Genomic DNA, 23,246 nt, shown 5'->3' on the forward strand with positions numbered 1-23,246 from the left:
AGGTAGGCTCCTGAGGTAGGCCACTGTTTCCAACTGTCCAGCCTCTAGTCTCCTACCAATATTTTTTGTTTGCTCTTTAAACCTTGGCTAAGATTATTTTATATATTTTAGTTTAGTTTAGCCTGTGTTTTCAATGGTTTAAATTTATTTTACACATACACTTTTAGTTGGTCTTTTATTAAAATGTGTTTAACTCTTTGCTGGCCTTCGGTACTCTTGGTTAGCCTTCCAGTAACTTTAGTTTATCGTAGCTTTTATCATGTCTGATCAGTTCAGCTGAGGTTTTTAAATCCTAGTTTAGTTTATGTTAGCTTTAGTTTGTTTTTCGTGTTTATCTTTACTATGACTTGTTTTAGATTAAGTTTTACTCTGTACTTTTGTGTCTTATTTAGTCTCATGCTTTAGATGTTTAGTTTCATAGTTTCAGTTAGATTATCCTAGCTCATATTTTAGATATTGTTGTGTTTTCACAATGACTATTTTTGTTTTCATGTTGTAAAGCACTTTAAATCGCCTTGTTGCTGAAAAGTGCTATATAAACAAATTTGAGCTGACTTAAACCAATTTCTGTAGTGAAAATGATAAATTATGAAACCAGTTTATGGTTTTGAGAATCTAATTTTACAAACACTTCCTGAAAACAAATCAACATTTTGAATGATAAGCTTTATTTAAGAAACGTGGCCTATTTAATTGTTTTTTAAGTATGTGACTCTTGATATAAATGGTAAATAGTCAAATTACCGTAGTACATGAACTTAAATCTCTGGGACAGACTAAAGAGCCTCGCTGAGTTGTGACAACATCAACTGCACCTACACTCAAACTACAGTGTGTACTCAGTGTATTTGTTACTCAGAAAGCACAATTTGGTTTTTTTTCCTGTGGCTGCCATGGTGAATCAAGGTATTTCAGCTTTGTATTGGTCATGTGCACTCTCTTACCTCAAGTTTAAGTAAGTCACTCTTTATATATGCATCATTACTTACATCCAAAGTAACAGTGCTTTGCATCAAATAAAATACAATCAAAACAATCATAAAATTAGAATAAAGACAGAAAAGCAACAATGCAAAAAACATTAAACTAGTGTAAACATTTAGATGTAAAACTGAAGTGTTAATAACAAAAGCATCTTGATAAGAGGTAGGTTATGAGTTATGAGTGAAAGCACTCTGAACAGTCCCCTTTTATTTTCAAACTAGAGTGTGGAACAACTAAGTTTTTGGCGGATGATATTGGGTGCACAGAGAGAAAACCAAAGAACTGGAGAAGGTTGTCTAGAATTTGAGTTGGTGCAAAGAACAATACTTCAGTTTTACTCTTATTTGAATAAAGAAAATTTGTTGCCGTCTTGTATCTAATCTCAGCCAATCTCAAAAGTTGCGAGGAACAGTAATATTTGTATTATCTTCAGATTTAAGAAACTCATGGTTATTTACCCTCAGTCAAATAGCCTTTCTGGCACCAAAAAAAACAGGGCTTTCCCTGCTCACGTCAAGTTAACCTCCTTTCTGAAATACACCTCAGAGTAAGTTATAAAATCTTACTTCTGTGCATCCATTTTCATTACAAATAATTCTTCATTTAAGTTCACTTGAGAAGAAGAATATAAAACCAGTGATGAAACTTTAAAAAATGTTGATATCTGACCTAATACTCAGCCAAGTAATTAAGGACTAATTTATATGTAATTATTTCCAATTTATTATTTTGAAATAATTAATCTGACATAATACACTTAGTAAAATTAAAATGTATCACTTTATTCTCTGTTATTTAAATTTAAAAATTAAAATTAGACCTAAAGTAATTGATGTTTTAGCCACTTGGTGGCAGAAGAAGCAGCTGGAAAGACCCCAGCACAGTAGATTTTATTCATGCACAAGTCAAAATGATTTCTTTCCACTTCACCAATTTCTGCATTTCACCATTCATGTAAAGCCTGGCCTGCTTCCAAACAGCATAATGCTCCTATGGTTGATGAGGAGACTCTTTCTGACAGCCTGTAGCTGGAAACATCATAAAGGATGTTGTGTTGTGACATATCTTTTTATACCATTGATTAGGCCATTGGTTTTCAGTTCAAATTCATCCAGGGCCATATACGAGAATCTGTCTGTCTGTCTGTCTGTCTGTGTGTCTGTCTGTCTGTCTGTCTGTCTTTGTGTCTGTCTGTCTGTCTGTCTGTCTGTGTGTGTGTCTGTCTGTCTGTCTGTCTGTCTGTCTGTGTGTCTGTCTGTCTGTCTGTCTGTCTGTCTGTCTGTGTGTCTAAATGATCTTTTAGTGACAGCTATACTAGTTTTTTTCACTCACCGTATTATTTTTTCAGCCCTGTTCTTCTCTGTGTAGCAGCTTTCCTCTACAGAGAAATCACAGGACAGACATGGGAATTACCATAAATTGTGAAAAAAAGAACCACGAACTGAAAAAAATATATAAATGCGAGAAGAGCAGTGCTGCCAGCAAATGCTAAAAAAGTGCTACCTAAAATAAATACTATAATTGCAGGAAATGCTACACTGCCTAAAATTAATGATAGTAGATGCTAGAAAGATTGTGCTACCTAAAAAAAAAAATTAGGTATGCCAAAACAAAAAACTGCACCACCTAAAGTAAATAACTGTAAATACTACAAAAGTGGTTCTACCTAAAATTGTCGTAAATGGTATAAAAGCTGCTCCACCTCAAATTAATTACTGTACATTTGTGCTGAGAAATTGTGCTGCCTGAAAAGAATTGGAAAAACTGCGTTGCCAAAAATATATTATTGTAAATGCAATAAAAGGTGCATGACCTGCAAGGTTCTGCCACCTAAAAATGAATTATATAAATACTACAAATGTGGTGCTCCCTAAAATGAACTTCCATAAAAGCTTGTAAAACTATGCTGCTTAAAATGAATGAGCAGAAATGCTAGAAAAGCTGTGCTGTCCGAAAGGATTTTTCTTAAACTGTAAAATAGCTGCACCCCCATGGTAACTGTCAGCTGATAAAAATGTGATATTGTGAGTTCAGCTTTGAGTTTTATTGGTTCAAATGCAGCTTTAAAGACAAGATAATGCATGCTTTTTACTAAACTGTGGAAGAGGGGGAGGGGGAGGGTAACAGCTGTTAGTTCTTAAAGGTAAACTGCAAAATCTGATTCCAAAAAATAAATGTCAATTAACACAAGCCACTGGATCAAATATGAAATAGGTAGTAATACTCTGCTAACAGCAAGGTAATCTGTGCTCATAGTTTGAGTAGCCCCTCTGATTGAGGCCTATATTTAGCATGTCAGCATGCCGTATGGATTTGTGTGTATTATCCTTTCGCCATAAGCTCATCTTCTCTTCATCAATTGGCACGCTTTATATTTGCTTGGCAGCTGTCAGGTACACAGAAACAATGTTCACAACCAGAATCTGACTTCCAGGCTTTCCCACAAATTCAGCAACATGTTCCAAAGGTTGAAAGTACCTTTCGGGTTTGCCAGGTATGTTTTCAACTGTTTCACTATCAAATGGGCTGAATTTATCCTATTTATAGGTTGTACTAAACTAATATGGGAAATGTTTCAAATATATTAGGATTGACTTTGTTTTTTGTTTAAACCTAATCTTAATATTCAGTGTGAATGAACTGGAAATAGTGAAAGACGTTGTAGAAAGATTTAACTCAGACATTTATTGGTTGATTGAAGATTGCAATAGGGTTCTTGTTGTGTTTGTCACATTTACAAAAAATATAACTATTGCCTGCTGCCCAAGGAAAAAGGGTGATTACATTTTTGGCTGTGTGTGTGTGTGTGTTTATGTGCCTATCTTTTAGCAAAATATCTCATGAATCACTGCAAAACTTTTAATGTAATTCAGAAAGTAATCACTGGATGCTATAACAGTTATTTTTTCAGATATTGACCTAAAAATGTGTGTAGTAGTAACTAAGACTGATCCCCAACACAGTCTAAACACTACCTGTTTGTGTGAGATCTTTGCTTAAAATGTTTTCACTATTTGTCTGTTTATTTGTAAAATATCTCATAAACCATTAGACAAATTTTAAATGTAACTCTCAGAAAGTAATTACTGGATGTATATCTAGGAATTATTAACTTTTGGAATCAATCCAATTCAAGGTGGTAGCCACAGACAATGGTCCTTAGAAAACTTGGCTATAATTCAGTCACATTTATTCAGCTAAAATTCTGATGTGGTTGTAGATGAGAGTCATTAAAACACAAAGTCCAAGTGAGATTGCTGCATAAAACCATAGCATTATTTGTTGGGGTCAACCATGTTTGTAACAATATTTCATGAATCACTGGACAGATATAAATATACAGCTGATTAAGTCAGTGCAGCTCAATCAGCATTCACACAGTTTTCCTGTATATAGTTTCTTCAGTACGTTTTTTGCAATCAAACTTCTTTCGTTTACTTTGTTCTGGTTTAATTATTTGTAAATCAAAACATTTGTCTACATCGGGAATAGTGTGCTATGACTTTTAGTAATTGTAACTTTTATAAATTACTTACAGGTTCTCTTTGAAATCTGGTTCAGCATACTTTCGTTGTCTTCTTGTACTACTTTCAGGTTTTAGCTAGAGTTTTGCTAATTAGTGCTCAGAGCTACGATTTGTTCAATTTAGTGTTTTGCTATGCTTTTGCTAATTACATTTTTTCCACTACCTTTTGGTAATTATATCATTTTGTTATGGTTTTGTTTGTTTTAACTTTTACTAACAGTTTTGCTAATATTAACTTCTGTTTTTCTTGTGTTAACTTTTCCAACTCAGTTTTAGCTTCTGGAATAAGTAATTATCAGATTATTAACAAATTATCCTCTTAGTATTAGAGATTATTTGCAAATGATCAACACCTTTTACAATATAGCAAAATGGGAGCATATATTACAGTGACAGTTTGTTTTGTTATAGGTGCACTTGCCTTTCTGGAACTCTTTGTCCATGTATATGTTTCTTTCTCTGGTAACAAGCTATTGTATGTTCATACAATGCACATATTTCTGATATGTAATGAAAGGGCACTTAACCTCCTCTTCCTTCTCTCTGTGTTTGCCTCTTTGTTTTGCTCAAGGCCCTAAATTAGTTGCATGAAATGTTTTTTGGGTATTATTCATTAGTATACAGAATTGCTTTATTGGCAAACTACACTGCCTACCCACCAATAAAGTTATACACCAATATTCTTAAACAGGATTGGTTCCGAAAGATGTTGTATATGTACACTAAAAGTTTCAATAAAATCCATCCAGTGGTACATGAGTTATTTTGCTAACAGTTGACGTCAACAACTAATGCCAAAGTTTTTAGGAAAGTTATTGTACAATGTAGCCTCAAAGTGTATGTAAGGGATGACTCTCAGCTCCTGTAACACAAAGTTTGAGCTCAATATCTGTAAAATTGGCTGTCATACTAATTTTTGTGATTTTTAAAGTTAGTTGGCTGCTACAGGCTTTTTGAATCGAGTTCATCCCAAAAGTTAATCAGTTGTAGATGTGCGTTTAATGATTGTTTCTTAAAAGTTTAATCAAAATCCGTCAAGTAGTTGAAGAAATACTTTGCTAACAGTGAAAGGAGACGCCTTTCGGTGGCCGAGGAAGGGTTTGATATTTATAGAATATTTTGCTGAAGGTATATAAAATATTCGAAATAATATCCGTATTTTCTCAGACGTAGGCTCCTTTTAAGTTTGTTTCATGGAGGACTCTGACAGGTAGGAGGGACTGCACTGCGCGGGTCTCCGCGTGCTGCTTCAGTTTCGGCTCCGGTGGTTATGTAAGCGATTAGAAGGTGCGGGAGAAGGCACCCAGGCTGCCTGTGGGAGACGCACAGCATCATGTGGCTGCTGGCGGACAGCTGAGAGCCGAAAACATGCCAACCTTTACCGTCATGTACAAAGGAGCCGTCATCATCAGCAGGTAGGAGCGCGCGCCGCGTCCTCTTTCAAGTCACTTTGAGCTCGAGGTGCTCCTTTGAAGCGCGGCAAGATCACACCGTGTTGCTTTTACTAGAACTGAGGCGTTTTATGTGTGTCGCCCGCCAAAGAAAAGGGAGAGAGAGTGAGAAAAATACAGGGCTCCTGTGACTGTTAGCAAAATATCTCGCGAACCTCTGGATGGATTTGAATAAACCATACAAAACGCAATCATTGGGTGTACATCTATTACTGATTAGCTTTAGGAGTTAACCCGATTCAAGATGGCTGCCATAGGCAACTAAACTTAAAACACAAAAATGCTTAAAATTCACTCAGTCCCACAGATAATGACTTTTGATTTGGTGTAGTAGTAGCTGGGACCAATCCTCATCACATATTCTAAGTGCTAACATATTACTCAGGAGCTTTGTTTGCCTTTTTGAAGCCAGAACTGTATGTTTGTTAGCAAAATTTCTCTGGACAGACTTTTAATGAAACCTTCAGGAATCAAACATATGGCTACAACTGATTAGCTTTTAGAGCTAATGGACCTTAGCCTAGTCAAAAATGTCTCACACTTCAGTGAATTTGGTGTGGTAGCAGCTGAGTACCTGTAACTCCATCTTAGTTCAAAGCTCTGGGATGAAAGGATTTCCTTCAAGGAATGCCAGGCTTTTACTTCAGACAGAACTACCTGAGTGTAAAGACGAACATGCTCCACTGTTTGTGTTTTTATTGGTGTTGGACCGAACAGGTCAGCTCCCCTGTAGTCATCTGTCAAGTCCGGATGCTGTGAAGATAGACCTACAGAGACCTGTAATAACACCTATTTTATGTAGCCTATGCTTTTCTGCTGTTTTACTGTGGGCATCCGCTCTGTTAAAGTCATCTTTGGAGGTTTGAACAAATAATATCTTACCTGTTGTAGGTAGTTCTTTGAAGGACTTCAGTTTGGAGAAAAAGAAAAAGATTTCTGACCTGAATGGCTGGTCTGAAAGGGGCCCAACACCAAAGTGGATTGCTTCCATCTTAAAACTGCTCCAGTATAAACAATTTTATAAACTTTTACACCACCATACATTTTGCATTTGATGACTATGTAGACCTCTATGGTTATTTGCAAGCACAAGTAGCAGCAGCATGCAGCTGTAGCACTTCAGGTGCAGGAGGAAGCAGATTGTACACACTGAACTCCCCACAGGTGTATTTTGGTCTCAGTAAACGTGAACATATGTTGATTGTTTGACAGTGATAGGGGGCATGGGCTTAAAAATGTATCACGATAAAATCTGGTGTTTATTGCATAACAGTAAATGATATAAAAAATATTACAATTCAACACTTTGTCGAGGGCTATAAATATATATTTGCATACAGTCCAGTGCTTCTCAAACACAAATACAAAGTAAACTAACCTATTATCAAATATGCATCTTTACTACAAATTAACACTGAAGTAGTGCACCTTCCCCATCAGTCAGGATTAAAAACAAACACAAATTCTGTATTTATTATTTGGAGTCAGTTCCACAGTTTTACTGCTAAAACAAAAATATAAAACTGTATTTCACATGATTTAATTGTTTGTTTGTTTTTAAACAGAAATGCTAGTACCATTGCTACTGCTGCATAAATAGTTCTGCATTCTGCAAAAATGATTATATTACAGGTATTGATTGAATCCTGAGAGGAGTCGGTGATGCCTGCAGCAAAATTCAGATAGATTCAAGATGAGTTGGAGACAGCCATTGTAACTTTGTGACTATTTTGAGAAAAAAACTCATTTTGAACATGTTCAAACTCAAGCAATGGGGCTGCATGCTTCTGCAACTCACGTAAAGAAGATGAGAACCCCACGAAGATCACGAGACATTCAGGAGACTCCTTCAGGAAGACCCTTTGCAAACTACTCACAGCCCTACATGATTGTCTTTTATCTTTTATCATTATTATTGAAGGATGGCTACATTTTACTGTGTGGATTTTTTAAATCTTATATTGTGTTGCCCAACCCTACAGTATGAGAACACTTCAGGACAGAGCAGTTCATATATTAGGTGTTATATTCTGCCACCTGTTAGAGAAAGGTAAGGAAATTCTTGTACATCTTGTAATGGAAACTGAAAGACAAAAAACAGTTTTTAAACATAGTCAAACATAGTTTAAACACACACACACACACCACCCAACCCCCCCACCAACCCAGCCACCCACCCACACAAACACACACACACACACACACAAGAATTAAAGGCAAATCTTGTCTCGTTTTTGTTTACAATCCTGGTGCCAATCCATCTGGATTAAACGGAGCAAAAATAATCTTCTCAGAAAGATGCTGCAGCAGTGGATAAAGATACAGAACTTCTGATTGGGTAAAAGAAGATTTCTCTCACGTGTGGTGTAATGACACACCATACCATGTTCCGAGCTAGAAAAAAGTCTTTTGTTGTTGTAGCTGTTAAAGTAATCATATTCAAGTTACTTTTACACTACCATGCATGAGTCTTGTCCAGCCCTCATTTCTTTATATTTTGCTTCCAAAAAGACAGATTTTTTTTGTAAGGTCTTAAGCAATGGAAATCCAAAAACCTGCTGGACCTCTGTAGGTTCCTGAAGACTGTCCTGTTTGCTGCTGCCTTTGATTAAAGCAAAAGAATATTTTCTGCTGCATTTTATATTGCTTAATTTTTTTAACTCCAGCCCTTAACCAGAGCTTTGCTTTTACTTTTAACTTTATAAAAATCTTTTTTCTTTGATTGTCTGTAATTTAATGTCACATTTTTATATGCTTGTATTAGTCTTTTGCATTTTGCCACAAAGTGTTAAATTGTTTATGAAAAGCACTTTGATTTGTCAGTTGATAAAATGTGTGAATGAATGAAGCTGTCTTTCCTTGCCTTGCCTTCTTCATGATGTTCCTTGAAGTGCCCATACACTATAATATCATCCAAATAGTTCAGGACCGAACTGTGTGCATCATCTTTTGGAAAGCAGATAATATTGAAGCAAGTTTAAATGGAACTTGTGTGAACTGAAAAACTCCCTTCTGCATTATGAAAACAGTAAGAGTATAGACTAGAGAACTCATCCATTCAGATAAGTCCACAGGTTCAATGATGCCTGTTTGGAGTAAGCATTTGAGCTCTGCTGACACCTTTTCAAGTACACTGAGTGGCAGACGTCTCCGTTTTTGGCATGCAGGTTGCTCTGTTTTGTTTACTTGAACTTTGTGGATGAATCTTTTAACACATCCAAGATGGTGGGCTGAAGCCAAGTCAACATTGTCCATCATGCATGTTTTTGTGTCAGTAGGAGGTTCTCTTTCATCATCCTCTTTAATGAAAGTCACTTCTCCACCAATGATGGTATTCTGCAGTGCTTTAAACAGGTCCAGGCCCAGTAGTGACAATCCCTATATAGTTTGATGCTAGAACGTTGTTGTTTTGATTTGCTACTCCTACTGTAGCTTGTAAACAGCCAATAACAGGTAGATCACCTTTTGCATAGGTGACTAGTTGAACTTTGAGTTCTGTCAGTGGGCATCATGCAAAATGTTGCCTGGAGAATGTTTCTGGTAAAATAGATATAGACGTTCCAGTGTCAACAATTAAGTTCAGGACCTGGGAGTTTCCTTGAGGTGCTTCAATGTCCATTTTTCATGTGTTTTTTTCCTATTGCTGCAACCATTAGCTAAAGATCATTCACACATAGTACGTCTAACTCAGGAATAACCACTTCTCTCACTATATCCACAGATGATTTGCATACTTTGGCAAAATGTCCTTTTTCTTCATGTTATTACATCTTTACTCAAGCAGCAAGACAGTTTTTATCATTCACCAAATACTTATCTGATCCACATCTGAAGCAGTAACGTTGCTCTTTATGACCTGCCTATTTAAATGAACATGGAGTGGAGGTCCATGTGTTTGAGCTGTTTGTGCCCCTCTTTTCTCCCAGAAACTAGTATTTGCAGCATTTACAGCCTGTACAGGTGCAGGCAGGACTGTACCCGCAGCTGAGAGAAGTGTAACATTTTTAACTGCTGCTTCCATTTGACATGCAATTATTAGATCTCCTCCAGCAGTAATTTATTCTTCACAGTAACTGAGATATACATTAGTAACGATCTAAACTCTTATTAGCCCAAAAGCACCTGGTGCAGTTAGAGCTCTGACCTCGGAGACATGCTGGCTTGCGGTTACATTGGCACGGTGAACACGTTGTCTGTATGTGTGTCTGCATGCCAGTACATTAACTTGGGGGACAAATTATCTTTCAAGTGTTACCATTGCTTCATCAAATGTTGTACCTTGTTCTGGTAGTGTGTAGAAAAGATGTCTCTCTGGACCCAAGCAGTGTAATAAAAAGGCACATCGTCTTCATTTGGTCATTCGTCTCCTGTAGCATTAATAAAAAGCATGTAATTCTCAAATATTATCTGCCAAATTTGAAATGACATAGGAAGCTCGCGAGCATGATGAAGGAAAGGTGGTGGACTCAGTACTAGAGCGCACGTCCTCATCACCAGTTTGTTGTGGCTGTTATGAAATAGGAGACAATGGTTGAACTCATGAACCTCATTACAGCAACTGAACACGATTCTAAATCTTTATTTGTCCTTAACGCCTGTCCTCTGCCTTACGCTGTCACAGCAGCACCCTCTGGTGACAAGAAGTCATTACAGCAACTAAACTGAACAAATTCATATTGTGTAAACTTGAAAACACAACATGATGAAATCTATTGTGTTTTTATGCACTTGAGGGTAGAGTTGAGAAGTTTTAGATGCTGACAAAGACCAGATCATTTTTATTATTAAGTATAAATACATACAATTTTAGAAGTGCCCAGAGGTGACTTTGTGTGTTCCATCAAACGTACAGTGTAGGAAGGTTGTGACTTATTGTAATAAAAACATTTTGATATCTAAAGTCAGGTTAAAAAAGTTTTTAATATAGAAAACATCATACTTAAATATTTGTTATGGTAGGAACTTTAACAGATTGATCATAATTAAATAATTAAGGAAAACAATAATGTGTTAAAAAAAATTAACTCACTTAATTGCACTTTTTTCAGTTTCTCACTTTCTAGCTACTGCTAGCTACAGAACATCTTGCCACTACAGGTAGACGGCCTAGCTGTCAAGATGTGAGTTTATTTTTTGATAGTATTTGTTCAACCTTCTTATTGTTTCTTTTTGTGTTTTTGTTATTTAGTCATATTTCTCCTTGTGTGTATAGGTTGTGTTTTTCTCTGTGTCATCAGCCACTTCCTCTCCTCAGTCAGCCTGCCACACCCATCTTCACTGTTAGTCACCTGCAGACCGAGCAGACACCCAGCAGTTTCCCCCACACAACCCTTAGAGATAAACACTTAGCTCTGCAGATTTATTTTCTTCCAAATCCCGTAACCAAGAGCTCACCTTTCTCCATCATGGAAGATCTTCTGCTGTCACATCCTGGACTTTTACTAACCTCTGAATACTCCCATCTACTCACCAAAATGATAATTTTGGTGCGTCTAATGCCTGTAGAGTCACCATCGTCTGCAGCACCGCTGCATATATGTTTGCCCAGCCGATATATTCTGTTTCTCAGAATTTCATCTCTGATCGGTCATTGAAGCCCTATGAACTGATCTGGTTCTCTGTTTTGTCCCCTTATTGAAGTTTTGCTGCCACATCAGCATTTTGTTTTTTCTTTGCTCTTGAGCTCCTTGTGATGGCCTGCATTCTTGGGTCCAACCAGAACTAATTGTGACACTAGCCAGCCCACAATAGATCATGATAGGGTACAGAGCCAAAAGAAGTGAAACTGCATCTGACAAATTAACATACTCTGAGGCAAAATGGAATGGGATATGCACTGGCTTTATAAGAACATTTTATTATTATCTCATTTATTATGATTTATCATTATTATTATTATAATCATCATCATTATTATTGTAAATCCAATTTCATTTGTACCTCAAATTTGCACTAATCTGTAAATGTACTAAATATAAATATATACAAGATGAAAAATACACATTTTGTTTGTTAAATTCATGTATGTTTATTCACTGATTAAGACGTCAACCATAACTTATTAAAAATAAAAATCTTTGCCTATTGTGTTGAATATTGATGTTTGATAAAAAGACAAACAAAATAACGCGTGTATCATTCGTTCTTTCCATTTTCAACTGACTATCAAAAATCAAATAATGAAAAACAGACTGGTTATTTTGTTTTTTGCTTTTTATTATAACACCAAAAACAAAAAAAACTTCTGGTTTTTCATATTTCACTTTTAGGCTAAGATCAAAAACACGAAATCGAAAAACCGGCAGGAGGACAGAATTTGATTTTAATATTTAATTAAAATCAAATCTTAACCTAAAAGTGAAATATGAAAAACCAGGCGTTTTTTGTTAACTTGATTAGGTTTTAAAAATAGCTTTCCAGTCCTAATTTTATTATTTAAACAGTTCATTCTTTAAGTAAACACTAATGCCCCTTAAAAGCAATAGTAGTAAGAGGCACAGACAGATTTGTATGAAACTACAGACCTACTTTTACTGCCACCATCACTTGGACTGGATTGTGAGCCACCGACCAGCAGCTTAAACAGACCCTATTAGTGGAGCGAGCTGCCAGTTCAGAGAAACAGCCAGTCAGATGTTTCTGTGTTTCAGCTGACCAATCACAAACTGAAGTGTCAAACTATTGTTCATCTGTTTAGGTTTAGACCTTAGTTAATTTCTCATATGTCACATAAGATTTATTGATGCTGTTTGAGTGTGTGAGAAATCAGTTAAAAGTGTGAGTGTTGGCAACAGTTGGCACCTCTGAGTTCACACAGAGAAGTGGGTTTGACTCGTGAAATTGTGATTGGCCAAATCCAAAAAGACAGAAAGAAGGTGTCCTCCATAATCCGGCCACCATGTCCACCTTTAAGGTGGCAGAGACAGAGGACTCAAGGGAAGACAAGTCCATTTTTATGGAAGAGGTTACTTAGGTAGTAAAACAGCTTCCCAGTGGCTGGGTGCCAGGGATGGGTGAGATTCATCCTAAAATGCTGAAAGTTCTGGACATTGTGGGGCAGTCATGGTTAGCACATCTTTTCAATGTTGCATAAAGGACCAGGACAACACCTGGGGAGTGGCAGACTCCCTCACAGCCCCGCTAAACTTGTACTTTGACTCTCTGTATTTGTCCTTGTCCCCGCTCCTGAAATGCCTCTTCCTTTTGCATTCTCAGCTGTGTGAGTTTGGCTGTGGAACAGGGTTTCCTGGTGTTGTAACTTACCCTGATGTGCGTTAGAATGCAACAGTCATCACAAAAGATGACATATGAGGTCACAGCTTCAGCCAACTTGTCTAAACTGTTGGTCCTAAAAACATCCCAGTCAGTACAGTCTAAACACGCCTAAAGGTTCTCTTCAGTCTCTCTGTTCCACCCTTTTGATTCCTTCACAGCAGGTTTAGATGCAGTGATGCGAGTTTTGTTCACAAGTGATGGCAGGATGGAGCAGGAGATAAGTTGACTGATCAGAACCCCGTCCACAGTGATGAGGACGTTTCTTTGGTTTGTCAAAGAACAACAAAGAATTGAGTCAAAAGACAAAGCTCGAGATTTACTGTTTCAACCCTTACTTATGGTCGTAAGGTATGGATCATGGCCAAAAGAACGAGATCCCTGGATACAAGCAGTTGAAATGAGCTTCCTTCGTAGGGTGGCTGAGCTGAACCTTAGAAATAGAATGAGTAGCTGCAACATCAAGGGGGAGCTTGGGGTAGAGCTGCTGCTCCTCCATATTGAAAGAAGTCAGTTGAGGTGGTTCAGGCATCTGATCGGGAGCCCACCTGGTTGCTTCCCTTTAGAAGTTTTTCCAGGCACGTCCCACTGGGACTGGAACCCAGGGCCGATCCAGAATTCACTGGAGGGATTATGTATCCTCTCTGGCCTTGGGATCCCCCAGAAGAAGCTCTCACCCTCTTCAGCCTGAGGGTGAGAATTAATAGTCTAAGAATAGGCTCAGCAGGTGGAGCAGCTGCTGGTTTCTGACTGTGGACCAACATGTTGACTCTCAGCAGGTGGAGCAGCTGCTCTCCCATTTTCTAAGGGGGGCGTGCAAACTTGTCTTTTTGCGACCCCACTTTTGGACTTAAAATCAATCAATCAATCGATCAATTCACTTTATTTAGGTAAATTATCAACATTAAACACAAGAAATAAAAAGACAATAAACAAACCCATAATTTACCAAAAAAGGAATAGGCTGAAGCCAAAGCTTTTTCTTGCCTACCTTACTTAAGTACCTACCAACCTACCAAGATGTCTTCACAGTACCTATATATATCTAACTAACCTCGTAAGATTTTTATCAGTTTACATTTTAAAGCTCTTTTTAAACTCACCAAAAAAGAACTTAACTTAAAATCATCATTCAGGTCATTCCACAGTTTCACACCAATAACTGAAACACACCTTGATTTTACCTGACTTTTCTCTTTTGCACATTCAAATATAAACAAACTTCGCAAATTATATTTATTCTGTCTTAACTTAAATAATTTCTGAATACCGAAAGGAAGATTTTTGTACAGTGCTTTATGCATTATTTCCAATATATTTATATATACAATATCTTAAAATTTTAATGTATTACTTTGAATAAAGAGTTTATCGGTTGGTTCACAATATCCCACCTTATTAATAAGCCGTATAGCTTTTTTTGCAACTTAACTAAAATATCAATGGTTGTTTTACCAGCATTTCCCCAAATTTCTGAGCAATAAGACAAATAAGGCATAACCAAAGAAAAATATATAATATGCAAGCCTTTAACATTTATTAAATCTTTTATTTTTAACAATATTCCAATAGTTTTTGCAACTTTATTTCTATTGTATTCAATATGAGGCTTCCAACTAACTTTATTATCTATAATAATCCCTAAAAATTTTGTCTCATAAACTCCTTCAATTTCAGCTCCATTTATACATAGCTTTACATTATTATAGATTCGATTACCAAAAAATACCATGAATTTGGTTTTCCTTTCATTTAATGACAACTTATTATAATCAAACCCTGTTTTCAACTCAACTAACTCCTTTTCTACTATTTTTATTATTTCATCCATATTTTTTCCAGAAAAAAATAAATTTGTATCATCAGCGAACATTATAAACTTCAAAATACTGGATACTGCAAAAATATCATTTAAATAAAGTATAAATAATTTAGGTCCTAAAACTGAGCCTTGAGGAAGACCATATTTTACTATTTCAGTTTTTGATTTCATATTGTTAATTTGTACATATTGTAATTTAGTACTCAAATAACTCTTTAACCATTGATATGTAACCCCCCGTAGGCCATACAGTTCACATTTGTCTAATAATCGTACACGGTCAATAGTATCAAATGCCTTGCATAAATCAACAAACACACCTACAGTATTAAGCTTCTGGTCAACTGCAGCAGCAATATGTTCCACCAACTCCATCACAGCTAAAGTTGTAGAGCAGTTATTTCTGAAGCCACACTGGTGCTCATTCAGTATCTCATTTTTATTAAGGAAGGAATCCAAACTTTTTATAAATAATTTTTCCAAAATTTTTGAAAATTGCGGTAGCAATGGTATCGGCCTGTAATTTGTAAGTATTTGCTTGTCACCACTTTTAAGGACTGGAAACATATTTGCCATCTTCATTTTGTCAGGAAAAACTCCAGTTATAAATAATCTATTACAAATAAATGTGAGGTTTAACAAAACTATAGATTGCCTCTGTCACGATTGCCATATCGATATCATTACAATCTTTGGATTTCTTATTTTTTAATTTTTAACTACATCTATAACCTCACTTTCACTCACTGTTCCCAGAAACATTGTATTAATATTACTAATATTAATAAATGTATAATTTTGTTTTCCATCTTTAACCTTTGGCAATTAATTTACTATATTAGGACCAATATTTCAACAATATCCTCTTTTTTTCCCACTATAATGTTATTATATTTAATACACATTGGAAAATATCTGTCTTTGTTATTTTTAATAATACTATTAATTATATTCCAGGTACCCTTAAACACATTCACAGTCACTTGCAATAAGACATGTTGTACTTATTGATTCTAATTTGACTTTGTTAGAAACTACAAAGTTATTATAAAAATAATTGCTTCATTCAGCACAACATTCAGCTGTGGTAATGAGAAAGGAAGCAAAAAGGTTTTTTTTCATGCTTTTCAGACTGTGCTGCATATTATGACTATAAATCAGACAGAATAAAGTGATATCAGACAATTTAGCCAAGATATCTACAAGTTTATAAAAAGTGGGACTAGAAATCCTTGTATGATGATCTCAGAGAGTGAGATACTCAGTGTGAACAAACATCAGCAAACATCTAAGCTAATATTACACTAAATATCCCATAAAGGTGACATTTTTGTAAGGGTTTACCTCAGATTTAATTTCAACATTTAGCCAGAGTTTGTCTAAAGAAAGTAAAGTTAAAATTTACCCAGATTTCAAACCTTGGTCTCCTGTTTTTAAGCACATGACACTTTATTTCACAATCTATCATACTTCATCAGGCAAGTTATTACTCTGATGTTGTCGATGATTAGATTTTTCTATTCCCGATTTTGCTCCCCTATTGTCATGGACTTCAATATTTTTGAGTTTATTTTGCTTTTGGTTCTTTGTTTATTGTTTTTGTAATTCTTTGTTATTTCTTGTTCATCTTGTGTTTTAGTCTAGTTCTCGTCTTTTGGCTCTCTGTGTTTTCTTGTGTCACCATTCACCTGCCCTCTGCTCAGTATTTTTCCGGTCTGCCTGCCATGCCCACCTCACCTGTTTCTTGTCATGTTCCCAGTTGCAACTCATTTTCCTCTCACCCTCTGTTCTTTAAAGTCAGTCTCTTTTCATTCACTCCTCTCTGGTTGGTGCTCTATGTTTCTGCTGTGTGTCATCTTTGCATTTGTGTTTTTTCAAGCCACATCTATGCACCTTGTTCCATGTTTCTCCGCCATCGTTTTTTACGTTTTTTTTAGTCTTGTTTTTTACTGCCAAGTCAGCCTTTTGGTTTCCTTTAAGTGTTGGTAATAAATTTGTCTCCTTTTTACATTGTGATCAGTCTGCATTCTGGGTTCGCCATGCTCCGCCATAACACCTTTTTCATAACATCAACAGGTGCTCATAAGTTTGAGTATGTAACTTTTCAAATAAAGGGTCCAATCTTTGAAAGAAAATATGAAACATAGATTTACCCCTTGTTTAATTTGTGTCACACCTGTTTTCTCTTTTCTCTTTGTTTTTCATTCTCCTTGTCCCACCACCCCCCATCTTTAACAGGACACTAATGGGTCCGTATGGAGTTGACAGAGCTGTTCATTCCATGGAGTTTACAGACTGTGAGAATGGCCTCGGTAAGTTTTTTATTTTCCTTTTAGCAACCAAAAAAAAGGGTGCAGTAGACTGACATCTGTACCCTCAATAGATTTTGCCCCCCAAAAATGTCATACTGTTATTTACTGTGACTGCTCTGCCTTTGCAACTTCAGAGATTTCTATATGAGCATGCAGCAACTTAGCTTCGAGCAAACAATAATGCTTTATTTTTGGGTTGGGGTTTATAATAGACTGGATTTAAATTCAAGTCTGATAGTCTGTGCTGTTTTCAAATAGTCAAAGTTGCAAGGCTTTTCTGTATGAAAATATAATAAACCAGAAAATTGCATTCTTTTGTAAAAAAATATTTGTGTAAATGCTGAAAGCTAAACTAAATTGCTGTGAAGTGAAGTGAAATTTATTTATATATCACTTTTCATCAACAAGGCGATTCAAAGTGCTTTACAACACAGAAACAGCAATCAGGTACAAAACCAAATACAGACATACAGAGATAAAAACATCAAAATCAAATATAGAAACACAGAAATAAAAACATCAATTAGGTAATTTTAGCTAATAGTAAGATTGGTATGAGATAACAGATTGGTTAATGGTATGACTATAACAGAGTAGGGTTGATATAACAATAACAGATCTTTAATGTGTAACACTTCTAATTTGGACCATTTAAGCATGAATAAACTTTCCTCTAAGAGGAAGCATTTACAGATACAGAAATAAAAGTATAACTATAACAGATATAACAATAATAGGTCTTTAATATGATATGTTGAAGTCGGTCAGTGATGTGTAAGCTAATAGACCGTTTGGACATGAATGAACTTTCCTCTAAGAGGAAACGTTTTAAAAATATCAAGACTTCTAATCAAAGGCAATTCTAGCTAACAGGACAGTTGATATAATGATAGTGATAATAATGACAAGTCTTTAGTATACTAGGTACAGAGCCGTTCCGTGATCTAGAGATCAATGAGAGCATTTTAAAGTCTTATTATTTAACTTGGATAAAAACTTTTATCTAAGAGGAAATATTAAAGTTGAAACAGTGATAACAGGTCTTAACAGACCATTAGAATATGAATAATTTTTCCTCTTAGAGAAGCATTAATAAAACAAATCTATTTGATAAGGGTAGACTAACAGAAGCAGAAGAGAAAAAAGCCACATGAGGTCCAGATAGCAAGCAGAGTGACACAAGAAGAGACAAAGCAGAGACGGTGGAGAACGGTGTAGTGTGTTTGTATGAATGTGTGTGTGTGTGTGTGTGTGTGTGTGTGAATGCGCGCGCGCGCGTGTGTGTTTGCAGATAAGTCCATGAATCACATCACAGAGGCCATTGTCTTTGATAATATGGTGGAATGTTTATCAGCCAGCCCAGAGCAGATCCACAGATGTCCTCAGGCAAGGGAGGGGGCAGAGCATCTTGTTTACATAAAATCCAGGAGGAATTGAAGATAGCTGGCCAAGGCCTGCACGAGGGAGCCAAATTCAGATAACAACAATTGTTTTGGGTCAGGCTGACTTTTATTTTCCATCTGCCTTGAAAGTCTTGCTGGTGTTTCCTCAATGGCGAATCCAAACAGCCAAATTCCAGGTCTATTCCGCCAGATCCAAGCAAACAACTTTCTCCAAGATTTATACCATTTCATCCCCGAGTCCAGGAACCGCATCCAGCCTGCAATCCTGTGAACGGATCGCATCCAGTCTGCGATTCTGCTCATGTAACATCACAGTCTGAGTATTGATCAGTCTGCAGATCCCATCAAGCATTCCTGGCAGCTTCTCAATGGTCAGAACCGCTGCCAGGATTTTACAAATTTGTCGATATCTCAAGTAACTGCCTAATCCAAACAGCAGAAATCCTGTTGTCAAAAACCCAAATATGTAAAGATCCTCCACGTCCTCGACTGACAAAGTCGATAGGCACACAATCTTCCACTTCTGCCAGGAATTCATTGTGTATCCAGCAAAAGATGTCCCATCTGGACAAGCAGGCTCTCCCTTGCCCTGTCTTCCCATCAAGAAAATTTGATCAAATGCGTTGAGAGACCAGCTGACCAGATCCATAGTTCATAAATTTTGGAAAATATGCAAAGAGAGGATCCGAAAAGAGACAAGACACAGAGCTGAGCAGGGCAGACAAGGAAGGGCTCAGGAGACAGAGAAAAAGACGTCCGCCTCTCACCAGGAGCAAAGAGAAAATGATCTGCTGAAGGAGAAATTTAAGACTGAAATAGTTTAGGTGCTAACAGGCAATAGTGTTAGAAGTGAAAATAGAAACTGATTTTAGACTCTAAATAAATGGAAAACAATGAAATCTTAAGACATTCTTTCAACAGGCACAAAGTATTGGTTTACTGGTTTAAATTGAAGTCATAAAAATATCTATAAGTGAAATTAAAAACTTAATTTCTTTACAAGAAAGGTTGAACAGGAGGGCATCAAGCAATATGGCAGTTTAGACTAGGGATCACCGTGCCGCCAACTCATATTTTGTGGGAACGTAATACTATCTGCTTTTTTTACGTCAGTTATTTGACGGCAAGATGGTGATTATATGCCACGCTGACTCAAGATATGCAGAATCCCTGGAAAAATGATGCAACTGCCGGCCAACAGCAGCAAGGTACTAGAGCTACTACTAGTCTAAAAGCTAGCCAAGGCGCCCCTACATCGCCAACTCATGTGGACTCGAACAAGTCCTTCTCCATTTTAAAAATACAAGAGCTTCTCCAGAAACTAGCATATGATCAAACTAAAATCCTGAATGACCAAATCAAATATTTTGCAGACTTCAGTAAGGACTTGTCCGAAACAAGAAGAGCTGTTGAGACCTTTGACACTAAGCTATGTGACATGCTAATGAGGCTAAATAGCTTGGAGGCTCGTGTAGACATGCTGGAGGAAGCAGAGAAACAGCGCTGCGACTCCCCCCCCAGCTCCGGCTTCTGAGGTTGTCAGACTGAACGCCAAACTGACAGAATCTGAAGATCGGGAAAGGCGACTTAATCTACGCATTTTGGGTTTTCCTGAACATGTTGAAGGTAAAGACGCCACATCGTTCCTAACTGCGGCTCTTCCCGAGATTCTCCGGGCTGACTTAGAGGGGGGGCTGGTCTTAGAGCGTGCTCATCGGCTACTACTACCAGCTAGACCCGGAGCCCTACCAAGGCCCATCATTGTTAGTTTCCTGAGGTTTCAGCAGAAGGAGCGAGTTAGACGGCTGGTGAGAGAGATGGGAGATATTCGCTGGCAGAACCACAAAATAAGCTTTTATCAGGATTTCTCAAAGGCTACGCAGGAGCGGTGACATTCGTTTCTGGAGTGCAAATATCTGCTTCACGCTGCCAAAATCCCGTTTGGCATCAGCTACCTTGCGATGCTTTCATTTACAACTCCGAGCAGGGTAAAACACAGATTTAAAGATCCTAAGAAGGCTTTGAAATGCATCAAAAATCTTTGACTGTCTTCGGCATTTCCCTATGATGCCCCTCTTCTGATCCATCTCTCCTTTTGATAAACACTTAAAAGGTACATTTTTCGGATTTCTCATGTAAAGAGGAGAGAACGTTTACTTTCTGCTGTTACCAGTTGTTTTCACCTCATTATTATTATTCTGTATGTTATTGTTAATTTGGGTATTCAATGTTGCAGTCCTGAATGGTTTTATAATTTTTATTTTTTGTCTTGTCTCATGGATTCCTGGAAACGTTGGAATCCCGTTTGTCTATTGAGTCTGTCTGTGGAAGACGTGAAAGATCTCTACATATTTGGATTTTTGATAACAGGATTTCTGCTGTTTGGATTAGGCAGTTACCTGACTTATCGTTAAATTCGTTTGATGGGTTTGGCGGTCAACAATCAAACTGTGTGGATACGGGAGCTGAATCGCAAGTTGGATGCTATCCTTTCACAGGACCACAGACTGAATTGCGTTTCTGGAACTCATGAATAATATGGGTTACATCTTGGATAAAGTTGCTTCGCTCGGAACAGGCGAAATGGTCCTGGAATTTGGCTGTTTGGATTTGCCATTGAGAAGTATCAGCAAGACTTTTCAAGGCAGACGAAAACAAGTCTGCCTGAACCAAAAAAATTACTCCTCGTTTGTGAATTTGGCTCCCCTAGGCTGACCTTGGTCAGCTATCTTGAAATTTCTTGAACTATGTAAACAAGATGCTCTGCTCCCTCCTGCCTAAGGACATCTGTGGATCTCCTCAGAGCTCGCTGATATCATTCCATCATTATCAAAGACAATGGCCTCTGTGACGTGATTCATGGACTTCTTTACAAACACACACACGCACATTCACGCATTACACTGCCTTCCTTCGTCTCTAAACACACACACATACGCACACTTTCCGCTGTTTCTCTCACTGCAAACCCCCCCTCTTCCCTCTTTCTCTATCTTAGTTAGAAATTCTTATGTCGGCCGTTTTTAGCGGGCCTCTGGTACTATTTAGAAATTTGGTATTGTTTAGTTTAGCTTTATCTTCCTGTACACTTAGTTTAGTTCTGTACATTTAGTCATGCTTAGATCTGTTTAGTTTAGCTACTATTTTTGACTGTCTCAGCTCATGCTTAGATATGTCTGGTTTTACTGATTTTGTTTAGATTATCCCGTGTTTCATTTAGATTATACATGATTCATTTAGAATACATGATTGTTGTGTTTTTCTTTTGTGTTTCATTCTGTATTGGATTCTGTTTTTGTTTCTGTTGTAAAGCGCTTTGGATCGCCTTGTTGCTGAAAAGTGCAATTACATTGAATGTGAAATCTGGAAGCCTAATAGGGTCATCCTAGGGATGAGTCTTGTAGTGTTTTCAACAAGGATGTTGGTGACACAGAGTTAAACCACAAATGAAGACCCTGGAGTTTAGTTGCAGCTTGTTTAATTGTCTTCATGAACATGTGGTGAAAACTGAAATGACAAAAAATACACTCTATCTCAACACATAGAGACATATATACACAAAAATATTCACTAAAATAACATTACAGAAAAATCGCCAATGATATCTAAACTCATCAGTATAAACTGCCATATAATGCAACTTACGGCGTTCCTGCGTGACAATTCAGAGTGGATAACATCTGATAGCGTTTCCATGCTGCCTCTCGCATGTAAATCTTTGTTTACCAAGCAAAACCGCGAAACCAGAAGTATGTAACCGGAAGTGCATGACCGGAACCGGAAGTAGAATTTACAGATAATATTTTTTAATACAAACTTATATAAAGCATAAACTGTTCATCTAAACAACTTGCAATTATTTTTTAATAACACAGAAATATTTTTAGAATTATTTATTTAACTTTATGAACTTACTTATTTATAGAAATGCCTTAAGGGCAACACAACCCTATTACATTGCTAGGGAGTGTGAAGCAGCCACTGAAGACATGCGCAAAGGTAAATCACCACGGCCAGACAGTATTCCACCTGAATTCTATCTCTCTTTCTGGCCTTTGATCGGCCAGCTTTTGCTAGACACGTTTCAACACTCCATCAAGGAGGGCTCCTTCTCTAGGGATGTCATTTCAGCATTAATTTCACTACTCCTTAAGAAGGGAAGGAACCCTGTGGAATGCTCCAGCTATAGGCCACTTTCACTTCAAAATGCAGATTTGAAGATATACGCAAAATAGCTTCCCCCCACTCTCGTGCAGCTGGGTAGGAAACTGGTTTGGGACTGCAGTGAAGTTAGTTTTAAGTTGGATATTGGATATTCGCGCTCCGCTGAGTTAGCGGCGTCTAGCTCATGGCTGACCCAAAACAGGATCGCTAATGTTGGCCAGCTGTTCTCTGCCGGCCCCTTCTCTCACACGCGGTGGTTCACTTAGGGACAGCTGGCCGACATTAGCGACCACTTTGTGGTCGGATAGCCAT

General features: G+C 37.2%; 1 protein-coding gene across 8 annotated transcripts in view; it reads left to right on the plus strand.

Annotated features, from left to right (window-relative positions):
- The first annotated feature begins 3,374 nt into the window (after positions 1-3,374).
- The window catches only part of si:dkeyp-72e1.9 (syntaxin-binding protein 4), a 129,873-nt gene continuing 110,001 nt past the window's right edge, over positions 3,375-23,246 (plus strand). For 5 of the 8 annotated variants that reach the window (XR_005233852.1, XR_005233853.1, XR_005233855.1 and 2 more), the window contains exons 1-2: positions 5,778-5,925; positions 17,294-17,367. Coding sequence is in view for 3 of the 8 variants with exons in the window: in XM_017438532.2 (XP_017294021.2) it covers positions 5,879-5,925; positions 17,294-17,367 (121 nt within the window). In the remaining 5 variants the exon portion in view is untranslated. Of the gene's footprint in view, positions 3,479-5,777; positions 5,926-17,293; positions 17,368-23,246 lie in introns of those variants that run through there. The other 3 variants (XM_017438532.2, XM_037978727.1, XM_037978726.1) reach the window with 2 other exon arrangements.

This window comes from Kryptolebias marmoratus, linkage group LG12 (assembly GCF_001649575.2).
Source record: "Kryptolebias marmoratus isolate JLee-2015 linkage group LG12, ASM164957v2, whole genome shotgun sequence".
In the NCBI taxonomy this organism is placed as follows: domain Eukaryota; kingdom Metazoa; phylum Chordata; class Actinopteri; order Cyprinodontiformes; family Rivulidae; genus Kryptolebias; species Kryptolebias marmoratus.